Genomic DNA, 26,704 nt, shown 5'->3' with positions numbered 1-26,704 from the left:
GATGCGTTCTGCTCGTCGCACTCGCGATCCGTTTAAAAGCACTATATAATCTTTTAGAACATTGAATATTGCACACGAGGTTTTCCTTATACATGCAACGCTGATTCGCTGCAATCGTCAATTCCATTCAAGAGAAGCGTTTATTGCGGAGCGCTTATTTCCTGCGTTGCATCCTGGCTTAGGGGCAGAATGCTAATCATTAGAACGAGTTTGTAAAATTTGCGTGAGATTTTCTCAAAGATATTTGATACTTTGTCTTACTTTTATTAAAGCCAACATCATCGTCTTTTATAAATAATGCTATAATTGAAATACCTCTTGCTCATTTAATCCTTTAATCTTTGAATTTAATCTCTTTTTACATATAAGACTTGCTACAGATGTAACATGTACCTTTATTAAGAATCGGTGCTATTGCTTCCAATCGTCTCAAGGGATGTCTTTCTTCTTTTGATGATCTTCTTGTTGCTGCACTTAGCTAAAAATTTTAATTCTTCTATCATCTGATTTTTGTAAGATACCTGTAATATGAAACACAATTTATATGACACTACAAATATAATTTTGTAGGAAATATATGAAATTCGAATAAATAAATATATTATTACGTTATATTCAATTGCAAGACTTCGAATGTTCCAAAGAAATGACCATCCCGCCAAAAGCCATGACAACATGATGCCGCTTGTCATAATTAAAAATACTCCCTTGACATCTTCAAAATTTAAGGCGTCCACTTTGACTTCTACCTTTTCCTGCAAAAATTAGATTTTTAACATTGAATAATTTTTTTAAATGTCATTTAAACGATCGTGGTTTAATGCTTAAGTAAAGTGACACGATTTAAAGTTTTTGGAAGTTGAATATGAGTTTCTCTTCAAGTTGTGTCAATAATTTAAAATTTATATAGTATAGTAATCTTCTTCCTAAATATTGACAACTTCCTAAGTAACTTTAGCTTACTTTTACTTTAACTTTGACTTACTCGTATACATGCTGAACACGCGCCAAAATCGCCATGTCGTTTCTACACGTACAAACTAAATCGGTAAAGTTTGAGTCAGTCTAAACTATAAATGCGGCCAAGTAAGGTGAAATACTTTATCTGAGTGTTTTATCTATCCGTGTAATCAAATAAATGAAATAAAAAAATAAAAAATTAATAATTAGATGAGTGAAAGTCAACTTTAGAAGAAAAAGTATTTTTGATTATTAATTAAATTTTAAATGATTTTATATCCTTTTCAAAAAATAATAGATCTAAAAAAACCGCAGCAGTTAAAGCTTGGCTTTAAATAATACTTGCATAAACAGTTCATAAAATTGTTCGCGAATAAGATGAAAAAAATAGAAATAGAGAGAAAATAAAAATCAGAAATAAAAAGAAATAATTCGTAAATAAGATAAAAAAAAATAGAGATAAGGAGAAAATAAAAATGCAGAAATAAAAAAGATTTTCAAATTGGCTTGGCGGAATTTTGTTAAAATTGACTCAGACGTTTATTCAGACTGCATACTTCTTAATTTATCTATTGTACAAGGATTCTGTCTCAGATAAATTAGAAGCCTGCGTATATAATTTTTTATAAATAAAAATATTTTGTATCATTAAATAAAACTGTTAAATAATTGACATACTATTAATCACGCAACTATTTATGAGGTAAAGCACATTTTAAGAACGCGCGCTGTTCAATAAATAAACCATGTAATTTCACTTTTGCTATGAAATAAAATAAATGAAGTCGAAAACATAATGTAGAAACATAGATGTCTCATACTTTACATTCATCGCCGCCTCGCTTCTGTTTCCACCATTTCTCATACAGCTCATTGATCATGCCGTTTTCCTGCAGTTTTAATATAGCTCTGCTGAGGTCTGAGCGATAAGGTGCAGCTGTCATTAAAAAATTTTTTATTTGATTAAAAATGACAGTTAAATCATTTCCAATGTTTCATCAAATCTGAGACAACATGGCGTGTAACAAAGCAATAGACTTATGTCTCTATAATAGAGACTGTCTCAATTATCATATTATATAAATTATATAAAATCGAAGCACTGACCTTTTTTCATCGCTATCCCGTAGCTTTTGCTATCTAAAAGCCCACCGATCCCCGTTACATTACACTTTCTCTGCTTAATATATTCAATTGACGAGGACTCCATGAAATATGCATAATTCTCTTGCTGCACCTTCCATACGCCCTGTTCGTTCTTTTCCATAAGCACCTCGTCAGCATGCTTCTGCATGTAATTAAACATAATTTTGTACGATTTATGCGAGGAGTCCTGCAAAATAAGATTGATCACTCTAAGCCTAGGCACTTTCATAAATAATAACGTGAAATATCATCGTCAGCCAATATTTCTAATAATAAATCTTTTGCTAATAACCGATCGATAACTATTTTTATGCCTCTTTTGCGAATTGTGTCACTCACTTTAAAGAACGAGAGCGTCGATCCGCCTTTTTTCGCGCCGTACTTAATTTTTTGCTGATAAGCCAATTCTTCCGCAGTCTTAAAAGGCCACACAACGGATTTCGTGGATAAGGCGGCCGCCAGATTGGCGGTATACGTCGATGTAATGATCAAAGTGAAAAACCACCACGCAATAGCTAAAGTTCTTGTTGATATTCCTCTGAAATGTGTTATATTGTTTTATTTTACGAATAACATTTTTGAGTAATATAACATGTCTGATGCGATTGTCGTAAAAGTCATTAGATTACGGGATCATAATTTAAATTAATTCATAATTAAGATAATAAAATAGGATAATGTTATATAGTATAATATATTGTTTTTTTTTTAACCGTAATTACAGTTAAAAATTACAGAATAATTACGCGAAATAAAAATTTTGTGTTATTTTCCAAGTGTCCAAGTGAAAATTCGACTATAATTATTAATTGCACGCAGCACGACTAGCTTTATGCGACGCAACGACATAAAACTTTATTATGCGCTCAATAAGAGTTTGATTCCATATAAGAAAGATATTTCAAACATTGATGAACTTTACGAAATGAAGAGCAACTCACGCAGGTGCAAATCCGGTGGGAGACTTGAGTAAGGCTCCGATTATCAAGAACGGAGTGTCCATAAAAGTGAAAGGCGTTTCCAAAACTTTGGGCTCTTTGATGCAAGGATATGGATTTGTCCATTCGACAGGACAGAGCTTCCCGATTACGAATGATAATATTGATACGACGATGTAAGCTACGATCAAATATACCCACACGTCTTTCGAGAACGGTCCCAGGAAGGATAGTAAGTTCGGAGGAGCAGTCGTTGGTTTTCTATAGAGAATGCTTATACCTAAAAAAGATATTATTTGATCAAGGCGTGAATAGATTTTAAAATCTAGATTTACACACTTTATACTTGTTGATTTCACATTGACAATATACAGTATATATCATGCTTTACCTAAATTCATGAATGGATTCGTAAAATCTACCGCCTTCAGCCTTTCCGCCGTGATCGTCAGATCTGTAATCGCTAAATCCGCTGTCTTCAAAATCAAAGGAAAACATTTATTATGGTTTTTTTTTTCACAGATTTTTATACATATATTAAACTGATGACAGCGAGATTAAGATAGCCATTTAGAATTGGGCAAAATATAATCAAGCTGTCAATCGATACTTACTTTTGAAGGAAAAGCTGTGCAATATTAATACAAAAGTATTTGTATATATTTAATAAAAATATGTTAAATATTGCAGCTTTGCCTTCAAAAATAAGTATCGATTGACAACCTGATTATATTCCAATTATAAATAGCTACCTATCACATCGTTGTTGATAATTTGTTAATAATTTATATATATAAATAGAATATAGAAGTTTGTGGTTGTTTTATTTAATATGCAAAAAATATAATTTCAATTTATTTTTTTATTGAATAATTAATTAAGCATTGATTAAATTATATAGATATTTTACGGGGACCTGATTAAATAAAGAATAAGAAAAAATATAAATCAACATTTTTTTTGACAATATATTAAAATGTATATGATTTGTGATGATGATTTATTTTAAGGAGTAAAACCGCTTAAAAACGCTTAAAAATATCTTATCAAAGGAATATAGAGATAGCTGCTTTATCGATAAGAAGATACAACGCGTTTCTCTTTCATCGTGCGCACGATGGAAGGTAGCAGCACTACTCGCGAACGAAAGTCGGTCAAGTTTATCACGCGCTTATGCTTTATTTATATATATATGATGAAAACGTGAAGGAATGCCCCATTGACTTACGCCAGCGATTATTCTTCCTAACATGCCGTTCCACTGGCCGGTTTTTTCATTAAATGATCCATACATGTTGTCGGCCTGAACTTCGAAGGTGTAATTAAATGCCAATATCTTGCTCATTTCGTGAATTATATCGATCGCAAAGCCTTCGTATCGATCGTTTCCAATTGTCATATTGGCTGATTCTTTAAGCATCCCATATGGGTCTGTCTGGAAATTATTTTAATCTAATCAGGAACTTGTTCTTCAATTTATATTTTTTATATTAAATTGGAAATTATATTTTAACGATAATATATATATATATATATATATATATATATATATATATATATATATTATGAAAATGCGTATATAATGACAGATAATTATGTGATTGGTTTTCAATTGTAATAATATTTTCTCCACAAAGAAATCACATTTAAAATAGTGTTATTAAAATTGATAATTGCATTATTTTGTTTTATTATATTATTTGATTGTGTATTATTATTTTTATCAGTTTTCTATAGTTTAAAATCATATATTACTTATGCATACATATACATTATATTTTATTTTAACTCTTAAAAGTCTTCTTCAACATATATTTTATAAAATTATAAAATTTTTTATCTCATAATCCCGTCTTAACTTATTAATAATTAAAAGATTTAAAGTTACGTCTATTCTTTTCTGATGGTTTAATTAATTTATAAAGTTTAAAGAATTTCGAGAAACAAATATTATTAATAACATTTATACTGGAACATACTAACGATATCAGGACAAGGAAATGTTTGTCATGTAAAGTCTTCTCATCGTCCACTTTAGGAATTCTATATCCCCGCTTCCATTGAATACCAACATTCGTTTCCCATCTCCCGATCTTTCGCAATCCTTGATTTTTCAGATTTACAATGTCGAGTTGGAATTCACTCCGGAATCCGGCGGTATCGAATTTTATCATTCCGCTCAATCCGTTTATTTGCTCCTAGCGTCAGTTCAAAGATTTCTCCGGTTAAAATATATTAAAGAGATGTGTAAAGATATGTAAAGATGTGTAAAAGATGTGTAATACTTGGGGATGTAAAGTTGTATTATTTTTTTTTTTTTTTTTTGAATTATTTCTACATTAATGCTAAACTTCTTTTACTATTTTTTTGTAAAGTTAGGGAAAGTTAAGTTCGATTGTACATGCGTTTAAGTACATCAGTGTAATCACACATACGCTTCGCATATAATTGCTCAAGCTGAAACCATGTCCCCAAATTTCCGTACGATTGCAAAATAATTTCTTAATACTTCCGTTAACGCTGTTGCGTAATCGCGCATAACCGCTCGCAAAAAGTTGGACCGCATCGTAAGCGAGCGCCGCTTCCACTTTTAAGTGAGAAGCGCTCGTTAAATTCCAATTAAGGGATTGGAGAGTACGTTGAACAATTGAATTTTCCGGGTTGATTAAACGAACGCCCGTTATATTCACTCCGGAATATTGATATGGTTCTAAATCCAGAGTCTGCAAATCCTAATAATAAATAATGAAATATATAATTTAGAATATTGCTATTGTAATGAAAAGTATTTTCTATTTTAAATCTAGAAATTATTTACTTTTATTTGAATTTTTAATTACAATATAATTTTTATTTTAAGTTATTCTCTCTCTCTCTTATCAAAAAAAAAAAAATTTGATAAAAATATCTTACCAAAGAAGTAACGATCACTTTATATTTTTCTGATAGTATCCCGACTTGCAGTGCTTGATCAAGAACGGACGCAAGAATGTCATACGAACAATCGATTATGATATTTCTGTAATCGGATTCTTTTACTTCTTTTATAGCTTGCCTGCTGGTAAATTATCCCGTTAATTTTCGAATAACGCTTGCATCTTTTCGAAAAAAAAAAAACCTTGGCAATGGCGACACGAGCGACGTTTGCATCATATTCAAATAGTCGTATCGTAAATTATCGCGATATTTTCTGACGTTTACGGTGGAGGTAAATAACGGCACAGGTGCAGAATAACTTTGTTTGACAAACGTCGCTTGTGCATGCACATTAAGTCTGTTCCAGGAACGACCTATTTATATGATCCGTGTATGCGTACCTAAAATTTGGTCCACTTCCCAAATGGAACACCATGGCGGAAATGGTATTCACGTTTGGCAATTTTAGCAGACGACTCATGCGAATCAGGCCATCTGTGTTGTCGTAAAGTATTGCATATTCTTCCCATTTGTATTCTTTTATTAAATCCTGAAAAACCTAAATTATATATGCCAGAAATTAATCTTAATACAAATGCCAATCGTGATTTTAATCATTAAAATGTATTAAATATCAAAGATTTCAGATTCTCTTGTTTTTAATTCTGATTAAATCATTTTTGTATTAGCAACTACTAAATGTTATATCTTGAACACAATAATAAAATGCTTGCAAATAAAAAAATACAGAGCAAAATACAATGAATTTATTTATTTATTTTGTTTTTAGGACAATGCATAGGAAATTTTTTTATATGCTAACAATATTGTTTTTTTTTCTATTAAATGCTTTTTACAATTTAATTTTGCATTTTGATGAAAATACAAATTACTTATAAATGATTAGAGATATAAACAAATACCATGGAAAGCATGTCAGGGTGTGGATACAAATTTATCACGTTGCTGCGTTTTGATTCGGAATCCCATCTGGCGGTAATATAAGGTATGTCCAAGGTATCGCACATACTTCGAACGTGGTTCGCTGTTAGTTTATTCTGGGGACCGAATATTCCGGCTACTCCGCTGTTTATCAATTTGCACGCTGCACACAGTGTTCACAAAAATACATAATTTCGTAAGATATTTTATTGCACACATTATTTATTAGAAAAATTGAGTATTTAAATTAATAAATTAAAATCTAGTTTATATATTTTGATAAAAATTTGCAAATTTACTTTTAATTATACGCATATTATAATGCATACAATTTTATAAAAATAGAAAGTATATTTGCGATATACGATATTAATCATGCTAATTAAATTGTGGACTATAAGTATATGAGAATGCTTATATAGATAATAGAATGTAGATAAGTAAAATTTTCAATTAATTTAAATAATAATAATAAATACCTATCTTTGCTACGTGGAAAGTATTCTTGTTGATTTTCTCGGTTCTGGGTGTTAATAATACGCCCATAGCGTCTTCGGAGACAGTGATATTTTTATTCACTGCTTTGATTGATATCTCAAACGCTCTTTGAATCATTTCATCGCTGTCGAATATACCTCCTGCGATTATTCAATTTTCGTCGATATATATTGCATCAATTTATTGATATTTTTCATTTCTGTCACTTGTGGTTACTTGTGAAAAATACACGATAGGCTTACCAATAGGAATTCTTCTTGGAAATCCCAAAATATGGGATATAAATGCAGCAATAATGTACAGAAGTAGCATTTCTCGACCATTCTAAAAGAGAATCGTTCTAACAATAACTGCAATAGACGCGATAAATGGTACAACGTACCATCCGCGTCAAACAATTTCTTATTTTTCTAAAAATAAACAATTATGTAATTTAAATTAGGTTTGTTTTTGTTTATTATTATTCCATAGCACTGCTATTTTATATGACCTAACATGCAACACATTGATAATGTATACATAGTCATGATATATTTAGACACTTCTCGCCTCCATGTGTGCCAATATATTTTATAATAGCTTCTCTCAATTTATGTTGAAAGCAACTGTCGAATGGTTCACTAACAATCTCTGAGACTTGTTACTAATGCACAAAGATACATCTTTCAACAGCAATTCCATGATTTTTCAAATATAAATAGTTTTTTTGTTATAACAAAAATATAATAATAATGTATTAATAATATATGTTAACGTAAAATATAATATATATTATTAATATATATTAATGTAAAATAACAATAATATGTATTAATATAATGTGCAACATGCATTTTTTATTTAAATAATTCGAATAACATAAACATGTGAGTATTTTGACATTTTCAGTTTCCATGTTAGAAGTTTTGTCAATTTTGTTTTTATTTAAAAGTTTTTAATTGTTCTGTTATAAAAAGAGATGTAATTAACAAGATAATCTCATTTTTCAAATTCTCATTACTTACATAATTATTATATAAAGCAGAAAAATACTTCAATAATTAAATAGTCACGTCATATTTTATTTCGAAATGTAAGAGATTTTAAGTATTATAAATTATATATTTATAAGAATCATGTGTTGATGATTCCCTATTTTTAATTATTACGCAGTGCCGTAAAAACAAAAATCTGCTTTATAATATTTATTAGCTGGAAAACTTCATTAAAATTGATTCTACTTCTTGTTTCTTCGATGTTTTTTTTTTCAATACGCATTTCCTGTATCATGTTAAATAATATAGCTTGAAACGTCCTATATCACATGTGTGTGGCCAATTGCCAAAGCAAATGCGAGCGCCAAAGTTGCATTGCGAGAAGTGCATTAAACTTTTCCTTCAACATGAGAAAACAAACCATTTTTATAGTATAAAGTAATGTTGACGTTAGGAAGATCCACGCGACAGCTTCGCGCAATCTACCACATTTTCGATCCACGTTTAAGCAAGAATATTATATATAATATTATATATTATTAAATAGGAGTTAATTATTATTATAATCAACTTTTCAGGCTGATTAATGATACGAGATCACTCCCGCAATTAATTGAGTTTATCGCAAATTATTAGGATCACTGGAAATAATGATCGGCACGAAGGAAACTGGATTTCTTAATCAATTTTTATAAATCTAACAGAGACACTTTGTGTCGTTGAACTCGTATATATATATATATTACGGACCACCCGGCGCTTTCGGAGCCAGTGGCTATACTATCCCATAACCATCGGTTGACTATTTTGACTATTGCAAGCTCGAAAAGTAGGTAACTGGACCGTATTTTCTCGTCTACTGTTTTGCGCATGATCATTGCGGCTTTCAATTAGAAGAGTCATCGCTTATCATTAATAACGCCGCGTTTTGCAACTTTGTGAATTTGTAACAATTTGTAATTGTAATTTGTAACGTAGTAAAGATGATCATGTATAAGCAATAATTTTTCTAAAACTGCTAATATCTTCTTAAATTAATCAAGATTTGAAAAATCTATGCAATTCTTATTTGAAATATATTTATGTTTAGGATTAACTTTATCAGTTTCTGATCGTATATTTTTTATAAGTTTGATGCGAGTCAAAATGTATAAATATAAATGTATAAATTACAGTATAACAATATTTGATATAATCTTAGCTTTTAATTATGATACTCTGCTTTTCTTACAATTTTTCTTTCTTCTTTTTAAATCAAACCAAGTCATGGAGCTCAAAAGAAAGTGTATTTGAAAAAAAGATACTTAATATAATATTGAATATATAGTGCTAATTATTATTTATATTAAAATTTATTGTTATTATTTTTTTTTTTCTTTTATATCCTGTCATATTATCATTAATAGATGCATGAAACGAAAAGATATGGCAATTTAAAATTAATTTTTATTTGTGAAAACTATATGTTGTGTGCATATTCAGTATAATATTTTTTATCTCTTAAAATTTCTCGTTCAATGCAAGTACCTTAAAATGCCTACGATGTGTACTCTCATATTAATTTTACTCGAGCATCGTGGCAACAAAATAATAAATCTGTGCAAATTTGTCTCTTTGTTATTTGTCATCGGTCGGTGATGTTGTTATTACTGTCGGTATAAAACCATACGGGGGTGTACATCCTCTCGTGCTGTTCTCTTCACTTTTGCTAGACGCTCCATTTCTTCTTCGAGTCGATTTAGATCCACTGAACTTTATAATAAATTTCAATTCGTTTATCAATTCTTCTTTGAAAGGCACCTACACACACAAAATAATTTATCACATATATGATAAATACATATAAAGATGGATAGAAATAGAAATATGTCGAGAACTAACATTTATTATTTAATTGTTCTTAATCTCTAAGCTATAAAACTTTTAAATCGCAAATTGTAATCTAAATAAAAAACGTTATTGAATCAATAAATTTAAGATTATTGTCTATCAATGTTATATATACGTCAATTTAATTACATTCTTGATCTAAATTCAAATTAATTTTAATTATCGCAATTTTATGTTATACTAAATTAGTAAGAGTCTATTAATTTTTTTGAAAAGTTGTTGCGTGTTTTAAGAAAAAGCTGTATGAATTATGTATATTATAAATAAGAATAAATTCACTTACATTTTCTTGAATGGATGTTTGGGCAACATCCCAAAGTAACTCGAAAATGGTGTATATACATGATAAGGCTACCCCAACGGTGAGAACGAGAAATACACCACCCACGTGAGCTACACCAAGTTCTTCTGCTGAATTACTTCCACCGTCATCCTACACAGCGCATATTGAATAAAGAAATGAAGAGAATGTGATGTGCAATGCGCATTTTATAATTGAGTTTAAAAATTTTATAATTGATTTCTTACTCTCACCTTACATTTGCCTCCGCCCCGTTTCTCTTTCCACCATTTCTTTTGCAGGTCCGCTATGCCACCGCTTTCAGAGAGTTTTAAAAGTGCAGCGTTGAATTTGGGCCGATGCGGTGAATCTATAACATTTTATATAATAAGACGGTTGTTTGTTAAATAGAACTAAAATAATGGCAGAAGTAGAATGACAGTTTTATTTTTTTAAAATAATTTTGTAAAATAAAATTTATTTGCTTATCAAGAAGAATTATTTTACAGTATATAAATAAATATATATAGTATATAAATAACATATAAATATATATATATATATATATATATATATATAATATAAATAATATAAATATATACATTATATAAATAATATAGAATGTATAATGTTTTAAAAAAGATAAACAATTTTTTCTTTATCAAAAAATTGAATAACTTGCTGAATTTAAAATTAAAGTTGTGATGTCAAATTTACTATTAAACTATTTATATAAATCATACTTTATTATTTTTCTTTAATTAATTTTTATATTACTTTTTATTCTCTTACGAGCGTTATAACAACATGTTTCTATTATCATACAATTTAAATTCATCTTTTTCTGCTTTTTAATTTTGCTTATCAACTACATCAGTTAAAATATTTTTAACCGATGATTTAATATGATATATTATTGAAAATAATTTTTTGTCAAAATTTCAATTTTTTTTTTTTAGGTAATTTCAATGATTTCAGAGTTTGCCAAATATTATTAAAATAACATATAATGAAAAATATTTAAAACGATAAGAAATAATATGCAATATTTGATTATATTATTACTACATAAAATTGCAGATATTACATATACAATATATTTTGATAGTGCTTACACACCTTTTTTCATAGCGATACCATAGCCTTTTTCATCCAATAGGCCTCCCACCTTAGCTACTTTGCATTCACGTTCCGTTATATATCTAAAATAATAATAATAAATCTAATCAATCTAATAATAATAAATTTAATAATAATAATATATCTAAAAATACATATGTGTATTATATAAAGATTCAATTTGAAAACTTTTAGCCGAGGTATTTCGGGAACTAGTAAAAATATCAAAATACGGTTTGGGAAAAATATAGGATAGCAAGAGATATCGAATCGCAGTATAACTGTCAAAAAGTAAATCATCGTCTACGTTAAAATTCTAAATGATACTATCTTGTTTGTGATACCTCAAATGAGAGGTCTCAACAAGTACTTTTTACCTGCATGAAATTTAAATAGATTGATTTGTTTTTGAATGATACCGATTTGAAAAAAGTTGTTATTTCTTAAAGCTGTAATTGAGATAGATTTTATTAAATTTTTTTTAGTTTATTCTTATAAAATTTTGTAATTAGTAAATAGTAAAGGAATAGAAATAACCTGTATAGAAAAATTATAGATTGTTCATTAATTTTTATAACTAACAGAAATAAAAATTCATTTATTACAATTTTTTATTTAGTTAAATATTCACAATTTATTTTTTTCAAACAATAATAAAGCCTGTTCTCAAATTGTCGACATTTTGAAACATTTGTCTAGAAATAAATTTCTTTGACGATCCGTTGCCAAAACCGTTCAATCGTTTCAGGCCATAATTTTTCCACAAAAGTTGTTTTTACTCCTTTACTATAACTACAATATTTTATATAAACAAACAAAATTAAATAAAAACGTGTTTCATCTATAGCTTTAAAAAATAATCATTTTTTAAAATCAAACTGATATCATTTAAAAGCAAAATTAATCAATTTAAATTTTACTTGTACAAGTGAAAATTATTTGTTGAGACTTTTAATTTGAGATATCATAAAGGGAGTAATGCCATTTGATATTTTAAAGTTGAAATAGGAGATGCGAAAAGAATGACTTTTCTCTTAACAGTTATACTACGATTCGATGTCTCTTTTGCTATGCTATTATATTCTTTCCAAACCTTTCTTTCTTTTTTAATATCTTTACTAATTCCCGAGATATCTCGACTAAAAATTTTCAAATTTTATTGAAATTGATATACACACACACACACACACACACACACACACACTACGCATATAAAATATTATATATATATATATATATATATATATATATATATAATGATAATAAATAATATAATAAGATATTAATTAATACTATAAATATAAAAAATATATACTCTATCGAACTGGATTCCATTAGAAATGCGTAATTTTCGGTTTTGACCTTGTTTACTCCGATGTCATTTTCTTTTGGAAGCACATCATCTTTGTTTGCCTTCATGAACTCGAACATATCCTTGTACGTCGAATGATCGCTATGCTTGAAATTGACAAAATTTTTTATCAAAGAACTGGATTAGAATATAACTTATATTTATCGTGTCGACTGTAATATTATTATTATAATTAATATTGTCGCATCTAATGCGGATAAGGGGAAACTCTTCTTTGAAAATAATTGTTTTCGACATTATTAGGGCATTATTGTGGATTAATATTATTACGAGAGATTATTCTAAATTTTATTATTATAATATTATTCTCTAGAGATGATAATATGATAATAATGATAATATGCAAAAAACTGAAAAATTGTTGGTGCATATATGGAGAGCAAATGATATAATATAAAAAAAAGAGTTATGTATATTTATAGTAATAATATTTATAACAAATAAATTATATAAGCAGGAAAAATAAATATAATAAATGACAAATGACTACTTAATCGTGAGGTAGTTTAAGTTGTCTTACGTTCAAGAGATTATTCTCATATGCTATAAAAATAGTAAATAGTGTAAATATCCTGAAAAATCTATTATTACATACCTAATTTTTTTATTAAATAATTACATATAAAATAACCATTTCATCAAAATAATTAGATAACTTTAGAGATAATTAAATTAAGTGCAATCTGTATATTTAAAAATTGGATCTTGTACTTATACCAATAAAATTCAAAAATTTTGAGAATGAAGAATAAAAATTTTATATATTAAATGTCTTACATTTTGGTCATATTTTTTTATAAGTTATATATGAATGTTGGTAACATTTTTTTACGATATTGTATTAATATTTGTATTATTTTTTAATATTTCTAGTTAAAATGTAAAATCACAGCATTATATATTATGTAATTTCTTAATTATTTAAAATTTAACAGATTGCTATGCTTTGAAAAATCAACAAATTAAATAATATTTTAGAAGAATTACATTACATTATTAACTTAATTATCAAATAATGTTTGCGCGAATGCATTTTATATGTCGTGTAAATTTGCTATTATATCATACATACATATACGAGAGCAATGTTATCGTTATAATTTGTCATTTTTGCATAAAATATCACAACAAATATAGAAGAATTTACTAACTTCGAAAAACTTCAACGTGGCTCCTCCATCTTTTGCTCCATATTTGATATGTTTTTGCTTTGCTAATTCTTCAACATTATCGAAAGCCTGTACAGGAGTCTCTACAGTCAGAAATGCCGCTAGATTAGCGGTGTAACTAGATACCATAATGAGGCAGAAGAACCACCATAATGAAGCCATCATTCTTGTTGAGATACCTCTGTAAACAATTTATAGAAACGAATTTATAGTTTCATTCTCTGAGAAATATTTTTTATATAATAGAGAATTATATATATATATATATATATATATATATATATATATATATATATATAGGGTGTCCGGCGTCAATCGCATCACCCGTCGTGTGCAGGTAGAGCACGCATTTTTTCACATTACCAGCACGGCTCACCGACCAGCTAAAGATCGGCGATGATAGGCCAGACTTCACTCAATAATAACTCTTTTATTAAGCGTTATAGAAAAAATGGTACAGCATTTTTCTCCTCAGATTTACCTGCTCTACCTGCATACGAAATATGTCTAAAGAAAAACAATTATTTTTATTATTTTATTTTATTATTATATTTTTTTATTATTTTAAATATCTTACATTGGCGCAATTTCAGAGCCCTGCTGCATAATTGCTCCTATAGCAAACCAGAATGCGTTCTTAAATGTAAACTGATTATCAAGTTCTTCAGGTTCTTCGATACAAGGATAAGGATTGTTCCATTCTGCTGGGCATAGCCTACCCATTACAAAAAATAGCAAAGACACTATAATATATACACCGATTAAATAGGACCAGACTTCGTTTGAAAATGGCGATAAAAATGAGAAGAGGCTAGGAGACTGTTTGCCAGCTTTGCGATACAAAATGCTAATACCTGAAAAATCATATAAAACTTGACATTTGAGCTATGTGAATTAATTATTTTGTAAATTAATAGTAAAATTAATAATGAAAAGTGATAAGTAAAAAAATTGATAAGGAAGAAATTTATTTTAAACTTAAATAAAATCTATAATATAAATAATATTAAATTATATATTACCTAAATTCATAAATGGATTTGTGAAGTCAACCGCTTTTTGTCTTTCCTCAGTGATCGTAAGATCTGTAATGGCAAAATCTGCTTCCTAAAAGAAAATATATCATGTATATATCTCTTTTTCTCTCTTCGATACTTATAAATTTTATAATTTTAATCCTAATAATCTCATAAAAGATTATAAATAATATCAGAGTGACATTAGTTGATATTCAATTAATACTAACATCATTTATAATTTTTCCAAGCATGCCCGACCATTTTTTGGTTCTATTGTTGTATGAGCCATAGTCCTTTTCTACTTGCAACGTATAATTAAATTTAGATATTTGACTGATACTATCTATTAAGTCAACAGCGAAACCTTCGTATCGATCGTTGCCGGTCAGTGTCGTCCATGATTCCTTCTCATAGCCATACGGTGCTGTGAGGGATATTAAAACTATGAAAGTTCTATTTTGCAAGTTTAATTCGACATCTGACTTTTTAGTGTCTGGCAACCAATCAATGTTCTTTCCATTTGTACTATTCCATACACCTATTTTTTTCAAGCCATTTTCGGTCAAATGTACAATATCTAATTGTATATTACTGCGGAAACCGTCTCGATCAAATTTTACGAGGCCCGTTAATCCTTGTGTTTCAGTCTGAAAGCGAAATAATGTGATAAGATTTGTAACGCGGTTAAAAGAAAATCTTGTATCGTTATAAAAAAATATTCAAAAACTTTTTCCTCACATCTTACCGATCGCATAAAGTTGCTCAAACTCAGGCCGTGTTCCCATCTGACACTACCGTCACATGGCAATTCCTTCACATCGCCTTTGATGGCATCTTTTAATTGCTTGAAAGCCCTCGCAAATAATTGTACCGCGTCGTACATGAGAGCGGGTTCAACTTGTAGCTGCGAGGGATCGTCTAAGCCCCATTCGTTCTTATGCTTGTTGAAAGTTTGACTAACTATCGGATCTTCAGGGTCAATCAGGCGCAAGCCGGTGAAGTTGACACCGGAATACTGATATGGCTCTAAATCCAAGGTTTGTAGATCCTGCCATGCATATATATTCATCGATATATCATCTTAATTATTAGATCTTTTAGATGGTACATAAACTGTGCAAAATAAATTGTGCAAACAAAATTGTACTTATATAATTTATATATCATCAAAATTTTGCATTCAATGTAATATCGAAAAATAAATAATTCAACTTTCGAAATCTTTAAGTATTTGTGTCATCTTCATAAATTAATTTTTGCACTTTTTATAAAAGATTTTTTCATTTATTAATTATAGGTTTTTATTAAAATATTATAACAAGCATTTTAATAATCACACATATGTATTTTGATATAATAGATTTCTAATAAAAATAAAGTTTATGCGAGACGCTTGTAGATTTTATCACGAAATAATTTTTAATTTTGACTTAATATTATTAAGACAGCGCAATTGTTTTAGTTTGTATATGTAAATAAAGCAACTTATATGTCTTACCAAAGATGTTACAATCACTTTGTGTTTTTCAGATAAGATGCCAACTTGTTGAGCCTGCTTGAGAACGTCATTGAGTATGTCGGACGAACAATCGATGATAATGTTCTCTATATCTGATGTTTTGATTTCTTGCATCGCTTGCCTACACAGGATTCGATGCCAAGCTATACAATTAATCAATGTCCTGGGAATCTTTCACAATTAATTAAACTCGCCAATCTTTCTACTCTCACTTAATTATTTTCGACATAGTAATTATTATTTATAATTATTATTTACAATGACATAATTATTACTTATAATGACCGTAAATTGCAAATTATCTAGTTGCCTTTTTCGATCAAAAAAATATTTGAAAATTATTTAGATATTGAAAAGTGTTATTAAATATATTGTTGCATCTCAGGAACAAAATCTTTATCTTCTTGATTAAAAGTTCGACTATTCCAAATTGATCAAACGAAAAAAAAATATAAATATTACAGCAAGATCATAACGCAAAAACGCAACAATATATTTTAATGATAGTTTTAAGAATAAGCAAACGAGTGTTTTACAAAAAGTGATGACAAAAACGTTATCAAATGATATGACGTTGATAAGTATGTACATGTATTTCATAAATAGGAATAGACAAAGGTGACAATCAATCAATCATATCCTGCAGGATATCTCCAGAAAATTTAAACCACTTTTGCATGATTGAGGGATTAGAAGATCCTTTCGAGATACACTACGAAATTAAATATTTCTGTATTCTGTACCTATAATTCGGTCCGTCACCCAAGTGATACATAAATGCAGAGTTGCCGTGAGGGTCCGATCGTTTCAGCAAAAGACGCATGCGAATAAGACTGTCGGTGTTTTCGTATAGTATTGCAAAATTCTTCCATTTCAAATCTATTACCAGTTGATAGTATATCTGTAAAAGTTTCGTTGGCGATCGTTATGTTACATTTATACGTCAAATGTAAGGGTAAGATTAAAATTTCAAGAAAGCTTATAAATGAAAAGGAATAAAAGATACAAAAATGATATGCCAATATTTTATGATAATTGCAATTGATTTATTATTTATTTTTCAATTTTTATATGTCAGACAGAAATTTTATCGTATTTATATATAAATAAATAATTTTATTATGTAATTCAAAATTTATTATAATATATATATAATATTACTCATATTATTTATTTTAATATGCAATTATAATATAGATCTTTCAAACTTCAGTTACTTACTTGTGATAACGAGCTCACGTGCGGATAGAAATTCAAACTTAATCCACGTGACTGAAATGATTCACTAGAATCCTGTCGCACGGAAATGTGTGGCACTTCCATTGTATCGCATATGCTTTGCACGTACTCTGCGGTCACCTTTTTTTGAGGTCCAAAGATCCCAACTATTCCTGTTTTTACCAGCTCGCATACTAAACATTTCGAAAAAGATCAGTACAAAATACAATGATAACATTGCGTTATTTCGGAAAAATAATTGCAATTTAGTCATTATTTATTACTTAATTTTTATTTGAGAAATGTAAGGACATATTATTATACGACACTGTATTACATTCACATATATAAATTTTATTTAAGCATCTAAAAAAAAAAGACATAAGCGTGTCATAATGTTACTGTGTGCTTATGTTTGTGTTTCATTAAAAAAGATAAATATAATCGTCTTGTTGTTTAATGCATTTTGATATCAGACGTAAACTGATACAAAATTTTGGATATAATTTAGTGCCAATTCCTATCATGTCATTTTGACATTAGCTACAATGCTTTACCTTTCAATGATATCTCGAACAAATCTGTTTCAACTTGGATCGCTTCCGGTCCCAAAAACACATTTGAGAGTTCTTCGTTTTCATGCCTTTCTTTGTTAATCACTCTCACCGATGATTCGAACATCGTTTGGAATCCTTCATCTTCATCAAATAGTCCCGCTATAATACAGCCGATTCTTTTTAAAGTCCAGACACGCTGACACGACCGAAATAGCTCACGAAGCTCTTCCGCAAAGCGTATTATTGTATGTGAGCAAACTTGACGGAATACTTTTTTTTCACAATATTTTTATATTTTTAACATTTAAAGATATTAGTAATGAATTAACATTGCATCATTATTAATATTAGATATTTAACAATAAGTTACAAAAATCATGAAAAGATTCTGTTATAAATAGGTTTAATAAATATCTCGTAAAATAAAACTATTTAAAGCGGAAGATTTATTTCGCTAAATATTTATCTACATTTTATCAAAACATTTTAAAATCCGTAACAAAAAATGAATACAAAAATAATGTTTTCAATGTCTTTCATTTATTTTATTCATATTTTTCTCATAGATCAAAATCAATGAAAATTTATCTTACCTATAATGACCTTTTTAGGAAAACCTGACACATACACACAGGACAGAAATATTGCCAATAATATCAGCAGACATTTGGTCACCATCTTACGATCATTCTGCGCACATACAAATAAAATTAAAGTAAAATTAAAATGCATGCGCAGGTGCGAGGTGTGTATCTAATAAAATCGAAGAGAGAGAGAGAGAGAGAGAGAGAGAGAGGGGGAAAGCGAGAGAGATGTAAATGATGTGTATACGATGCACACGACCAAACGGAAAGATCTTGAACAAGCACTTAAACGGTCGACGTTATATAAACTAGCCAGAAGGCATCGCGCTGCCTGAAAGTCGCTCTCTCAGCGCGCATAAATATTTAGACCTGTCTAAAATCAATCTTCCAATATTGAATCTAGTTATTTGCTTGCGTGCTCTTAATAAATCCGTTTGTCGCGATCTCTCTCAGTAGCATTTCCACGTGACGTCTCCTCTTTTCTTTTTTTATCTCTCTCTCTTTCTTTCTCTGCGCAAAATTTTTATATTAAATAAATATAAAATTTTTATATTAATATAAGATGTTTACAAACAGCAGTTCACATGTAGGTTGTAAATTGTAAGTTTTGATATTGAAACGGCAATTTATTTACACGATATGTCCAATAATTTTCATATTTTATTTATAAGTTCTTAGACAAATTTAAATATTTTTTAAAACTTTGAATAGGCGATTATTATTAGCGTCAACTATCTTTGTAATTAAATTTTATTTAATTTAATATTGATTTTTTTTATATTGGAGTAAAAATAAAATAAAATTAGTTGAAAAATAAGTATCATCATATTAAATTTACTTCTACAATTATTTTACAATTTATTGAAGCTCTTTAATATGCAAATTTATTTATTTAAATTATTTATTTTAATTGGCTACAAATAATTACATTTTCACATATCTACGAAATGTGTTTGTGTACAAAACATTTATACAGCAAAAATTACTAAAGTTCTGAATTATATACTCGTGAATACGTAAGTTACTTGATAAGTGCTTGTCGTGATGAGTACTATTAATTAATTTCTCAAAACTATATTAATATTTACCCGACATTCTCTTGGGTATTTTTTATTCGCCGGAGACGACCAGCGTCTGTCACGAGAGTGCGAGCTTTTAGCAACATTTCATACGCATTCAGAGTTCCACGTAATCTACTGTCATCGTGCCAAATGCACGCAGTCTGGCGCGTTCTTTTTCATTCATTCATCGTCGGGCACGCATTCACATCTATTTATCAGAGCCGTTTTAGATATTTTACAAAGTGTCGCTTTATTCACATACACGGAATGAATCGTGAACTGTAGTGAGTTGCTGTGATCAGAAGATCTTTATACGGTTTAGCACGCGTCGGCACAACATGGAAAACTAACGAAAATCTTAAGAGAGCGCATAACGATGTCGATATATTTAGACATCGAGCGTCGCCGCCGCCACTGATGCTTGTCGCGTTCGTCGTGTGACATAGATTTCAACGGAATATAATTGGAAGTACTTTTTTATAGAAAATTGATGGTGTACTTAATTTTTATTTCAATCAGCATCCAAGGATATGTTTTGTCTTATCTCTTTTTTTGTTTTACTCTGATGATGATATTTAAAAAGCGATATCAAGAGAAGCTTTAGTTGCTTCATCAAACGCATAATTCTACGCGCATTCAAAAATTTCAGAGAAAAATTAAAAAAGAAACAATTTAACAAATTTTTTTTCCAAATTTATTTTACTTTAGCTGTTCGAGGATTAATCAACCGGCTGAGGATTATCGAGGTGGATGATTTTTTTTGCCGAAAGCGAGGGAATGGAAGCGTAGCGTTATTTGCGAGCTTTACTCTAATAGAAGCACGTGTCATGATTGAAGCGACGAGGAGCGAAGAAATGTTATTTCTCCAAAGAGGAGAGTCTTTAAGAATTCGCAAGAGCTTACCTAAAAAATACGATGCTGCTTCTACCTGGCACAGAACTTTTGAGGCGCGTGCTTTACCGAACGAGCCTTGCGCGACACGCGACTCTAAATCCGAACGCCACTTCTCGCGCGTCTCATCTCGGCAGCGCATGCTCTAAACTCCCTTCCTAAGTTTTCACGATCATTCCATCGTCGCGACGAAACGGTGGTGGTGCGATGTGTGCACTTAGAAAAAAACGGCAGAAATTGATTGATATCAAAAACTACCTAAAAATCTAAAAGTCTTGATATTTTAAAAAATTGCCTCGTGTTGCTCTGGTAGCGCGATACGTTTTTTTTTTTCTTCGAAATCATATATCTGAATATGAAATCAAAATATCGAATATCAAAATCTATCTCTATAGTAAATATTCTTTTTCTCTTATGCTGTGAGAATAATCATTATAAGAATATAATCTGTTAATCTACGAAAACTTGCTGTATACTTACAGAAGGCTGTCGTATGCCAATACAAAGCTGTTGCCTTTACAGTCAATATTCTAATGATGGAAAATTTTTCAAAAATTTTTTTCGTTTTTTTTTTTTAATTTTTATCATATTTATCATTGGTGATTATTGCTAGAAGAAACTGCGTTTATAAAAGTACTTATAACGATTTGCAAACGTATGTTGCATTTATGTAATTACGTTGATAATCTAGTACTAGGGTGTGGTTGAGCGAATGTAATAAATATATGATATTTAGGAAATTAATTGCGTGAATATATACAAGAGCGGGCATATATCATGGGATTATAATCGTAGTTAAAAGTATTTAATCACAATTACTATGCAAAATTGAAATTTATTATTAGAACTTATATATATATATATTGTAACCAGAGAGAAATCCCGATTATTTTAACGTTGCTATTATTAATTCTTTTATTTAGCCTTATTAATTCCAGCTTGATTGAGTTTCCATTTAGTTTCCAGACTTTTAGTTTTATCACTTACATGCTATATTTCTATATTGTCAATAAAAAAATGTACAAATATTTTAATATTTTAAATAAATAAATACGTTAACATTTTCCAAACAAAATACTGATATATTCAATTTTTTTAAATTTATTAATATTTTATTTTTTCATTTTTTATTTTTATTATTTTTTTATTTTATACTCAGAATAATTTATAATTATAATATACAAAAATCAACAGAGAATCGATAAATAATACAATTAGCCAAAATTAATGGTATGATTGCTAATTAATAATCACTGATGGATAGAGGAAACGGATGTCACGAAGGCACAATTACAACAGAGGATGTCGGATGAGAATTTACAGACGATTAATTTATTCACGTTTAATATGATGCTTGTAATACATTTTATATAAGAAGTAGAATCGATAGGCTCTTAACAAACTCGTATGTCGCGACGTGTAAACGCAAGTATGTAACAATGTTTATTTACGACGTTTATTTACAGTGGGCATCGTATCGGTGCCGATGTGCGCGCGCGCGTGCGTATATATATGTATGTATATATGTGTATATTGGGTGTTGGTATGCGCCTCTCTATGGTCGCATTCAGAACTTGATAAATCGTATGAAGAGTAACGAAATCCGTGGAATGTACGCAAGTACAAGAGAGAAGGAAATAAAATGTGGATTACATTCATTTTCGTTTTTTCACGCTCAGTCTTAAAATAACACTCGCAGAAGCTATTGGAATATCACACACATTCTTTAACGCAATATAAACGAGCATTCGTATTTTGATTTACACATCACTCCTTTCCGAGGGTTTTGATTTAAAGTTAGATTAAAAGTTAGATTATAATCGGGGGTCGGATCTTTTTTTACATTTTCTTGTTTTACGATAGAAGGAAGACTCAAATACTGCTTGGTTCACAAGGTCCGCGTAAACACAATTAAACAGAAATGTTGATCAACAAGAATTAGCAATAACAGTAGCATGTATTCTTTGAAAATAATCTGAGCATTGTTAGACGCGATTTTTTGCATTCGACGGAATGTCTGTCAACGTGACTCGAAAACGCCAAGAATATATTATCCAAATTGTCTGAATAATTAGAATACTCTACATACGTTAATTCTAATTTGCTCAAGTAATATTTCATTGACCTTATGGACCCCGTACGAGACCAGCTAAGGATAGGAATAAATTCAGATAAATCGGTATGTTCAAATATATAAATTATCTTATCGCGAATTACATACAGAAAATAATTGTGGGTCGCGATAAAATTGTGTAATGATCATTTGCTCACTATTCGTCATAGAGAATTTACATGCGCGGATTCACGTTTTATCATGTTTGAAGAAATTCACATATGTCGGTGATTACATACTCAGATTGATTTCAATAGGATACTTGATTTTATTTTGATAGCGACAGTGTACATCTCTAACGTCAATGAAAGGCCTAAATTCATACTCTTGTTCACTCGCTCGTTTTCTTGCACGCACCCTTCTCGTATCGCATTTATGAGGGTCTAAATGGTGGACTATCTTATTCGATAGTGGTTCGTAAAAAAAGGACAGATAGACGTGTACATACAGTTAGAGGTAAGTTTTTACACAGCGACCCAAATCGCATAAAAAATTTCCATCTCGTAACGAATTTACAGGACTCTCCTTGGACTAATAATGCCAAATTGTATATAATTAAAAAAAATTTAGTTTCTCTATAATAACAGCGTTTATAATAAGCTCTATAATAATTGCGTTTCACGCAATCGTTCACATCCACATTTCTAACAGATTTAAAATTTTGCTTAATATTATAAATAATTTTATAAATAAATAATTTTTATTTTACAATAACTTTATTTTCTGATCAGATTTTGTTTTATTAACCGATCGATTTATATATTTCAAATCACATATGAACAAAGCAATCAACTCCGTAAATAAATTCAACATTCGGTCTTTCCTTCGTTCGGTCAGGCGTCCCTTTATTCATGTCAAAGGCGCTTTTCCGATGAAGTGCCTGTACTTGTTGCACGCCGCGTACCTGCCTTCCTCCGAGACGATCGACAGGCTCGAGTGTTGCCTCTGACGTCGACAAAGTACCTTCCTCGACGGCTTTTTATTCCCGTTGCCGCAGTCCAAAGCGTATCGCAATTCGCTCGCCATTTCCGAGCACACAGACTTCTGAAAGTTTCACGGAAAGAGTATTGCGACATGCTCACGTATTGGCTCGCGAACAAGTCGTTTAGCTTAAATGCACTACATTGAAATTTAAACTTTAAAATCCGCTTTATTTGCAAAGACGCAGTTAAAAGTTCCTTTAACAAAACGTAATCTTCAAAATGTTTGAGCTCAGAGAGATTATAATATCATTTATATAAGAAAATCTATAATAAGTGAGATTGAAACTGATGGAAAAAAAGAGGAACGATTGAAGATAAAGAATTTATATTGAAATTCATTGTTGAAATAATTTTGGATTTTTTAAATGTTTTACAAAAATCTCAAAAAATATTTCAACTGAGTTTATGCAAGTAATAAATCATATAATAGAGTATAATGCATCCAAGTTTGTAAAAAGTTCAAAATTTCTGTTTTTACAATATTAAATTTATCGAAGATAAAATCTTCATAGTCATCTCAATGAATAATACATCTCATAATAATATAAATATTAATTATAAAAATAAAAAAATTAATTATAAAAATTATTATATAGATATAGAATTTTTTTTTCAATGTATTATGTTTTTAAATCATTACAATATTTCGATGTCTGTTAATGTTAAAATTAATAGATTATTTATATAATTAAAGTATTAATTTTAATTTTTTCAGCTATGAAGATTTATCTATGTAACAATACTGATAACGAAATAAATTGGCTCACCTCCTGTGAATCCGTGACGGGAGAGAAGCAAGAAACATTGCGACACAACTAACAATGTCATACTAAATTGTCACACACACACAACGCGCGTCTTTTCAATTTTACTTTGGGCTACAAGTAATGCAACATTTTGAAACTGCAATTTTCGTAAAAGTTATTTCGCCATGACACATAGATTTGTCTATTTAATAACGAAACTTCGGAGTCCGCGTGCTTCTAAACATGGATCGGAAGTACTTTACATTATGAAGTAAGGTGCACGGTGGATAAAGATGATATGGCGCAATTTAATATCGCACTTGTTATAAAAGATAGATTAATTTTATTCGTACAATTTATAATCAATGCAATGTAGAAAGTATTTATATATAAAGAATTTATATAGAAAGTATTATTACATACGCGTAAAGAGAGATGAGAACTAATCATATATTTTTCAACGAATTCGAAATCAACTATTAATAAAGATTAAAACGGAAATGTTGTTTATCATTAAAAATCAAAGAATACTAACCTTACCGAACTTGAAGAGCAATTTTCTTGAACTTTAAAATCTCACTTTTTAATTAATTTCAAGCGAAATTTACTTATTAGAAATATGCGTTTATTCTTGCTGATAATATCTGTTTTTTATATCTTTATAAGACCATGAAAAAAATATTTCATCATTAACTCAGGAATAAAATTCGATTTTTGTCAAGATATATCTTTTTTGTATCCACCCGTGCTCCTTTGATTATCGCGTATCTTTATCTTACGAAGCGAACGGACTCGGCACATTTATGAACGTAATGGTTAGCTCGATAGCTACATATTATGTACAGTAAAATGTCTTGTAATCTGGCACACACTATACATTCACTATCTAGCCGGTATAAAATCGTGATTGTTCTTAAAAGTTTGTCCGTTTGTATCGCACTATAATTCGGTTGTAAATACCGCGGCTTTCTTTTTAGTATTTTGACGTCGGTTGAGACATTTACAAGTTCGCGAGGAAGGATTTGGCCTTTCCTATTGCGAGGCTTTAAAGTCTTTGTTTGTTAATCTAAGTTTTGATATGAGCAAATGGCAAACACGTTGGCCTTTCCAATCTTTCTTTTCCGCCATCTTTCGGCTCGGATTCCTTACGCATGTCGTAATAATTATAGATTTTTCTACTGAACAATTGTCGTTAATAAAATTTTAATAATGTCTTCACGTATAAGAAATTCATGTAAGAAATTTGATATTATATCGTATAATTTTGATAGAACCACTTGATCCGTCCATTAGAATATTGAAAACTTTACCTTCTTTTTTTTTGTGCGCCAAAATATTTATATATACAAATATACATATCTCGAATAATTTCGTCAAAACAGATGATTGATATTTGACAGGATTTTTGAGAGGAAAATTGGAAAGGTCAAGGCTCGTTGCTTCTCCTGTTCGATTATTTAATTTGTCCCTATAATTTTACGATCTTTACACAGTTTCTCGATCACTCGTGATGGAGTTCTTCCTTAGGTCCACTGAACTCGGATCGGATACGCTTTGAGGTACGGCTTGAGTTTAAGAATCTGTTTTCGCAGCGCAGCGCGTACCGTCGCTAGTGCAGATCAGTAAAACCTTCGCAGATCGGTTTCCCCGAGGATTTCTGCTTCTAAAACAGAACATCAAAATGCCCGAATCAAAATCGTTACATCATTTATTGTTGCCATGGTCTAATAGCAAAGCGAGAAAAGCAGCGCATCTAGTTAATCTTCGCTTATTTAAATAACAAATAAAAAATTATATATATATATATAT

General features: G+C 29.6%; 3 protein-coding genes across 9 annotated transcripts in view; all 3 read right to left on the bottom strand.

The window, feature by feature from the left end:
- Positions 1 to 332: 332 nt before the first annotated feature.
- LOC126856681 (glutamate receptor ionotropic, kainate 2-like) lies at positions 333 to 8,463 on the bottom strand. Its single transcript, XM_050605420.1, has 16 exons — positions 8,405 to 8,463; positions 7,643 to 7,724; positions 7,382 to 7,540; positions 6,884 to 7,065; positions 6,362 to 6,519; positions 5,958 to 6,099; positions 5,480 to 5,776; positions 5,024 to 5,242; positions 4,273 to 4,479; positions 3,436 to 3,520; positions 3,048 to 3,324; positions 2,446 to 2,644; positions 2,068 to 2,293; positions 1,782 to 1,897; positions 609 to 755; positions 333 to 521 (listed from the first exon to the last, which is right to left on the bottom strand). Exons 2-16 carry the CDS (start codon positions 7,710 to 7,712, stop codon positions 399 to 401), a joined length of 2,607 nt encoding a protein of 868 aa, XP_050461377.1. The 5' UTR covers positions 7,713 to 7,724; positions 8,405 to 8,463; the 3' UTR covers positions 333 to 398.
- A 1,337-nt stretch (positions 8,464 to 9,800) lies between these two features.
- Positions 9,801 to 21,179, bottom strand: LOC126856645 (glutamate receptor ionotropic, kainate 2-like). Of its 3 annotated transcripts, none has more exons than XM_050605353.1 (16): positions 21,066 to 21,179; positions 19,111 to 19,207; positions 18,518 to 18,676; positions 17,964 to 18,154; positions 17,486 to 17,643; positions 16,722 to 16,905; positions 15,969 to 16,271; positions 15,451 to 15,870; positions 15,227 to 15,311; positions 14,782 to 15,058; positions 14,187 to 14,385; positions 12,979 to 13,121; positions 11,664 to 11,746; positions 10,799 to 10,914; positions 10,548 to 10,697; positions 9,801 to 10,174 (listed from the first exon to the last, which is right to left on the bottom strand). In XM_050605353.1, the coding sequence occupies exons 2-16, from the start codon at positions 19,193 to 19,195 to the stop codon at positions 9,992 to 9,994; spliced, it is 2,736 nt and encodes a 911-aa protein (XP_050461310.1). In that variant the 5' UTR covers positions 19,196 to 19,207; positions 21,066 to 21,179; the 3' UTR covers positions 9,801 to 9,991. The 3 variants fall into 3 exon arrangements, with proteins under 3 accessions (XP_050461310.1, XP_050461328.1, XP_050461319.1); XM_050605371.1 differs by having other exon boundaries at positions 16,722 to 16,863; XM_050605362.1 differs by lacking the exon at positions 21,066 to 21,179 and adding an exon at positions 20,190 to 20,507.
- A 1,181-nt stretch (positions 21,180 to 22,360) lies between these two features.
- LOC126856659 (glutamate receptor ionotropic, kainate 2) overlaps positions 22,361 to 26,704 on the bottom strand; it is a 136,133-nt gene continuing 131,789 nt past the window's right edge. The window contains exons 17-18 of one of the 5 annotated variants that reach the window (XR_007688382.1): positions 24,917 to 26,558; positions 24,071 to 24,210 (exon numbers count right to left, since the gene is read on the bottom strand). Coding sequence is in view for 3 of the 5 variants with exons in the window: in XM_050605407.1 (XP_050461364.1) it covers positions 24,016 to 24,210 (195 nt within the window). In the remaining 2 variants the exon portion in view is untranslated. Of the gene's footprint in view, positions 26,559 to 26,704 lie in introns of all 5 variants that reach the window. The other 4 variants (XR_007688383.1, XM_050605407.1, XM_050605384.1 and 1 more) reach the window with 4 other exon arrangements.

Source organism: Cataglyphis hispanica, chromosome 2 (genome assembly GCF_021464435.1).
Source record: "Cataglyphis hispanica isolate Lineage 1 chromosome 2, ULB_Chis1_1.0, whole genome shotgun sequence".
Classification (NCBI taxonomy): Eukaryota; Metazoa; Arthropoda; class Insecta; order Hymenoptera; family Formicidae; genus Cataglyphis; species Cataglyphis hispanica.
This window is presented reverse-complemented; position numbering and strand designations above follow the sequence as displayed.

Excerpts from the sequence above, each read along its gene's own strand:
- LOC126856681 (XM_050605420.1), bottom strand. The coding sequence starts at position 7,712 with ATGCTACTTCTGTACATTATTGCTGCATTTATATCCCATATTTTGGGA. Across the intron at positions 6,100-6,361 it reads GGAAGTGGACCAAATTTTAG|GCAAGCTATAAAAGAAGTAA; the intron begins GTACGCATACAC and ends ATTTACCAGCAG. Across the intron at positions 4,480-5,023 it reads TCCTTGTCCTGATATCGTTA|ACAGACCCATATGGGATGCT; the intron begins GTATGTTCCAGT and ends AATAATTTCCAG.
- LOC126856645 (XM_050605353.1), bottom strand. The coding sequence starts at position 19,195 with ATGGTGACCAAATGTCTGCTGATATTATTGGCAATATTTCTGTCCTGT. Across the intron at positions 16,906-17,485 it reads GGTGACGGACCGAATTATAG|GACATTGATTAATTGTATAG; the intron begins GTACAGAATACA and ends AAAGATTCCCAG. Across the intron at positions 15,871-15,968 it reads TGAGCAACTTTATGCGATCG|ACTGAAACACAAGGATTAAC; the intron begins GTAAGATGTGAG and ends TTTCGCTTTCAG.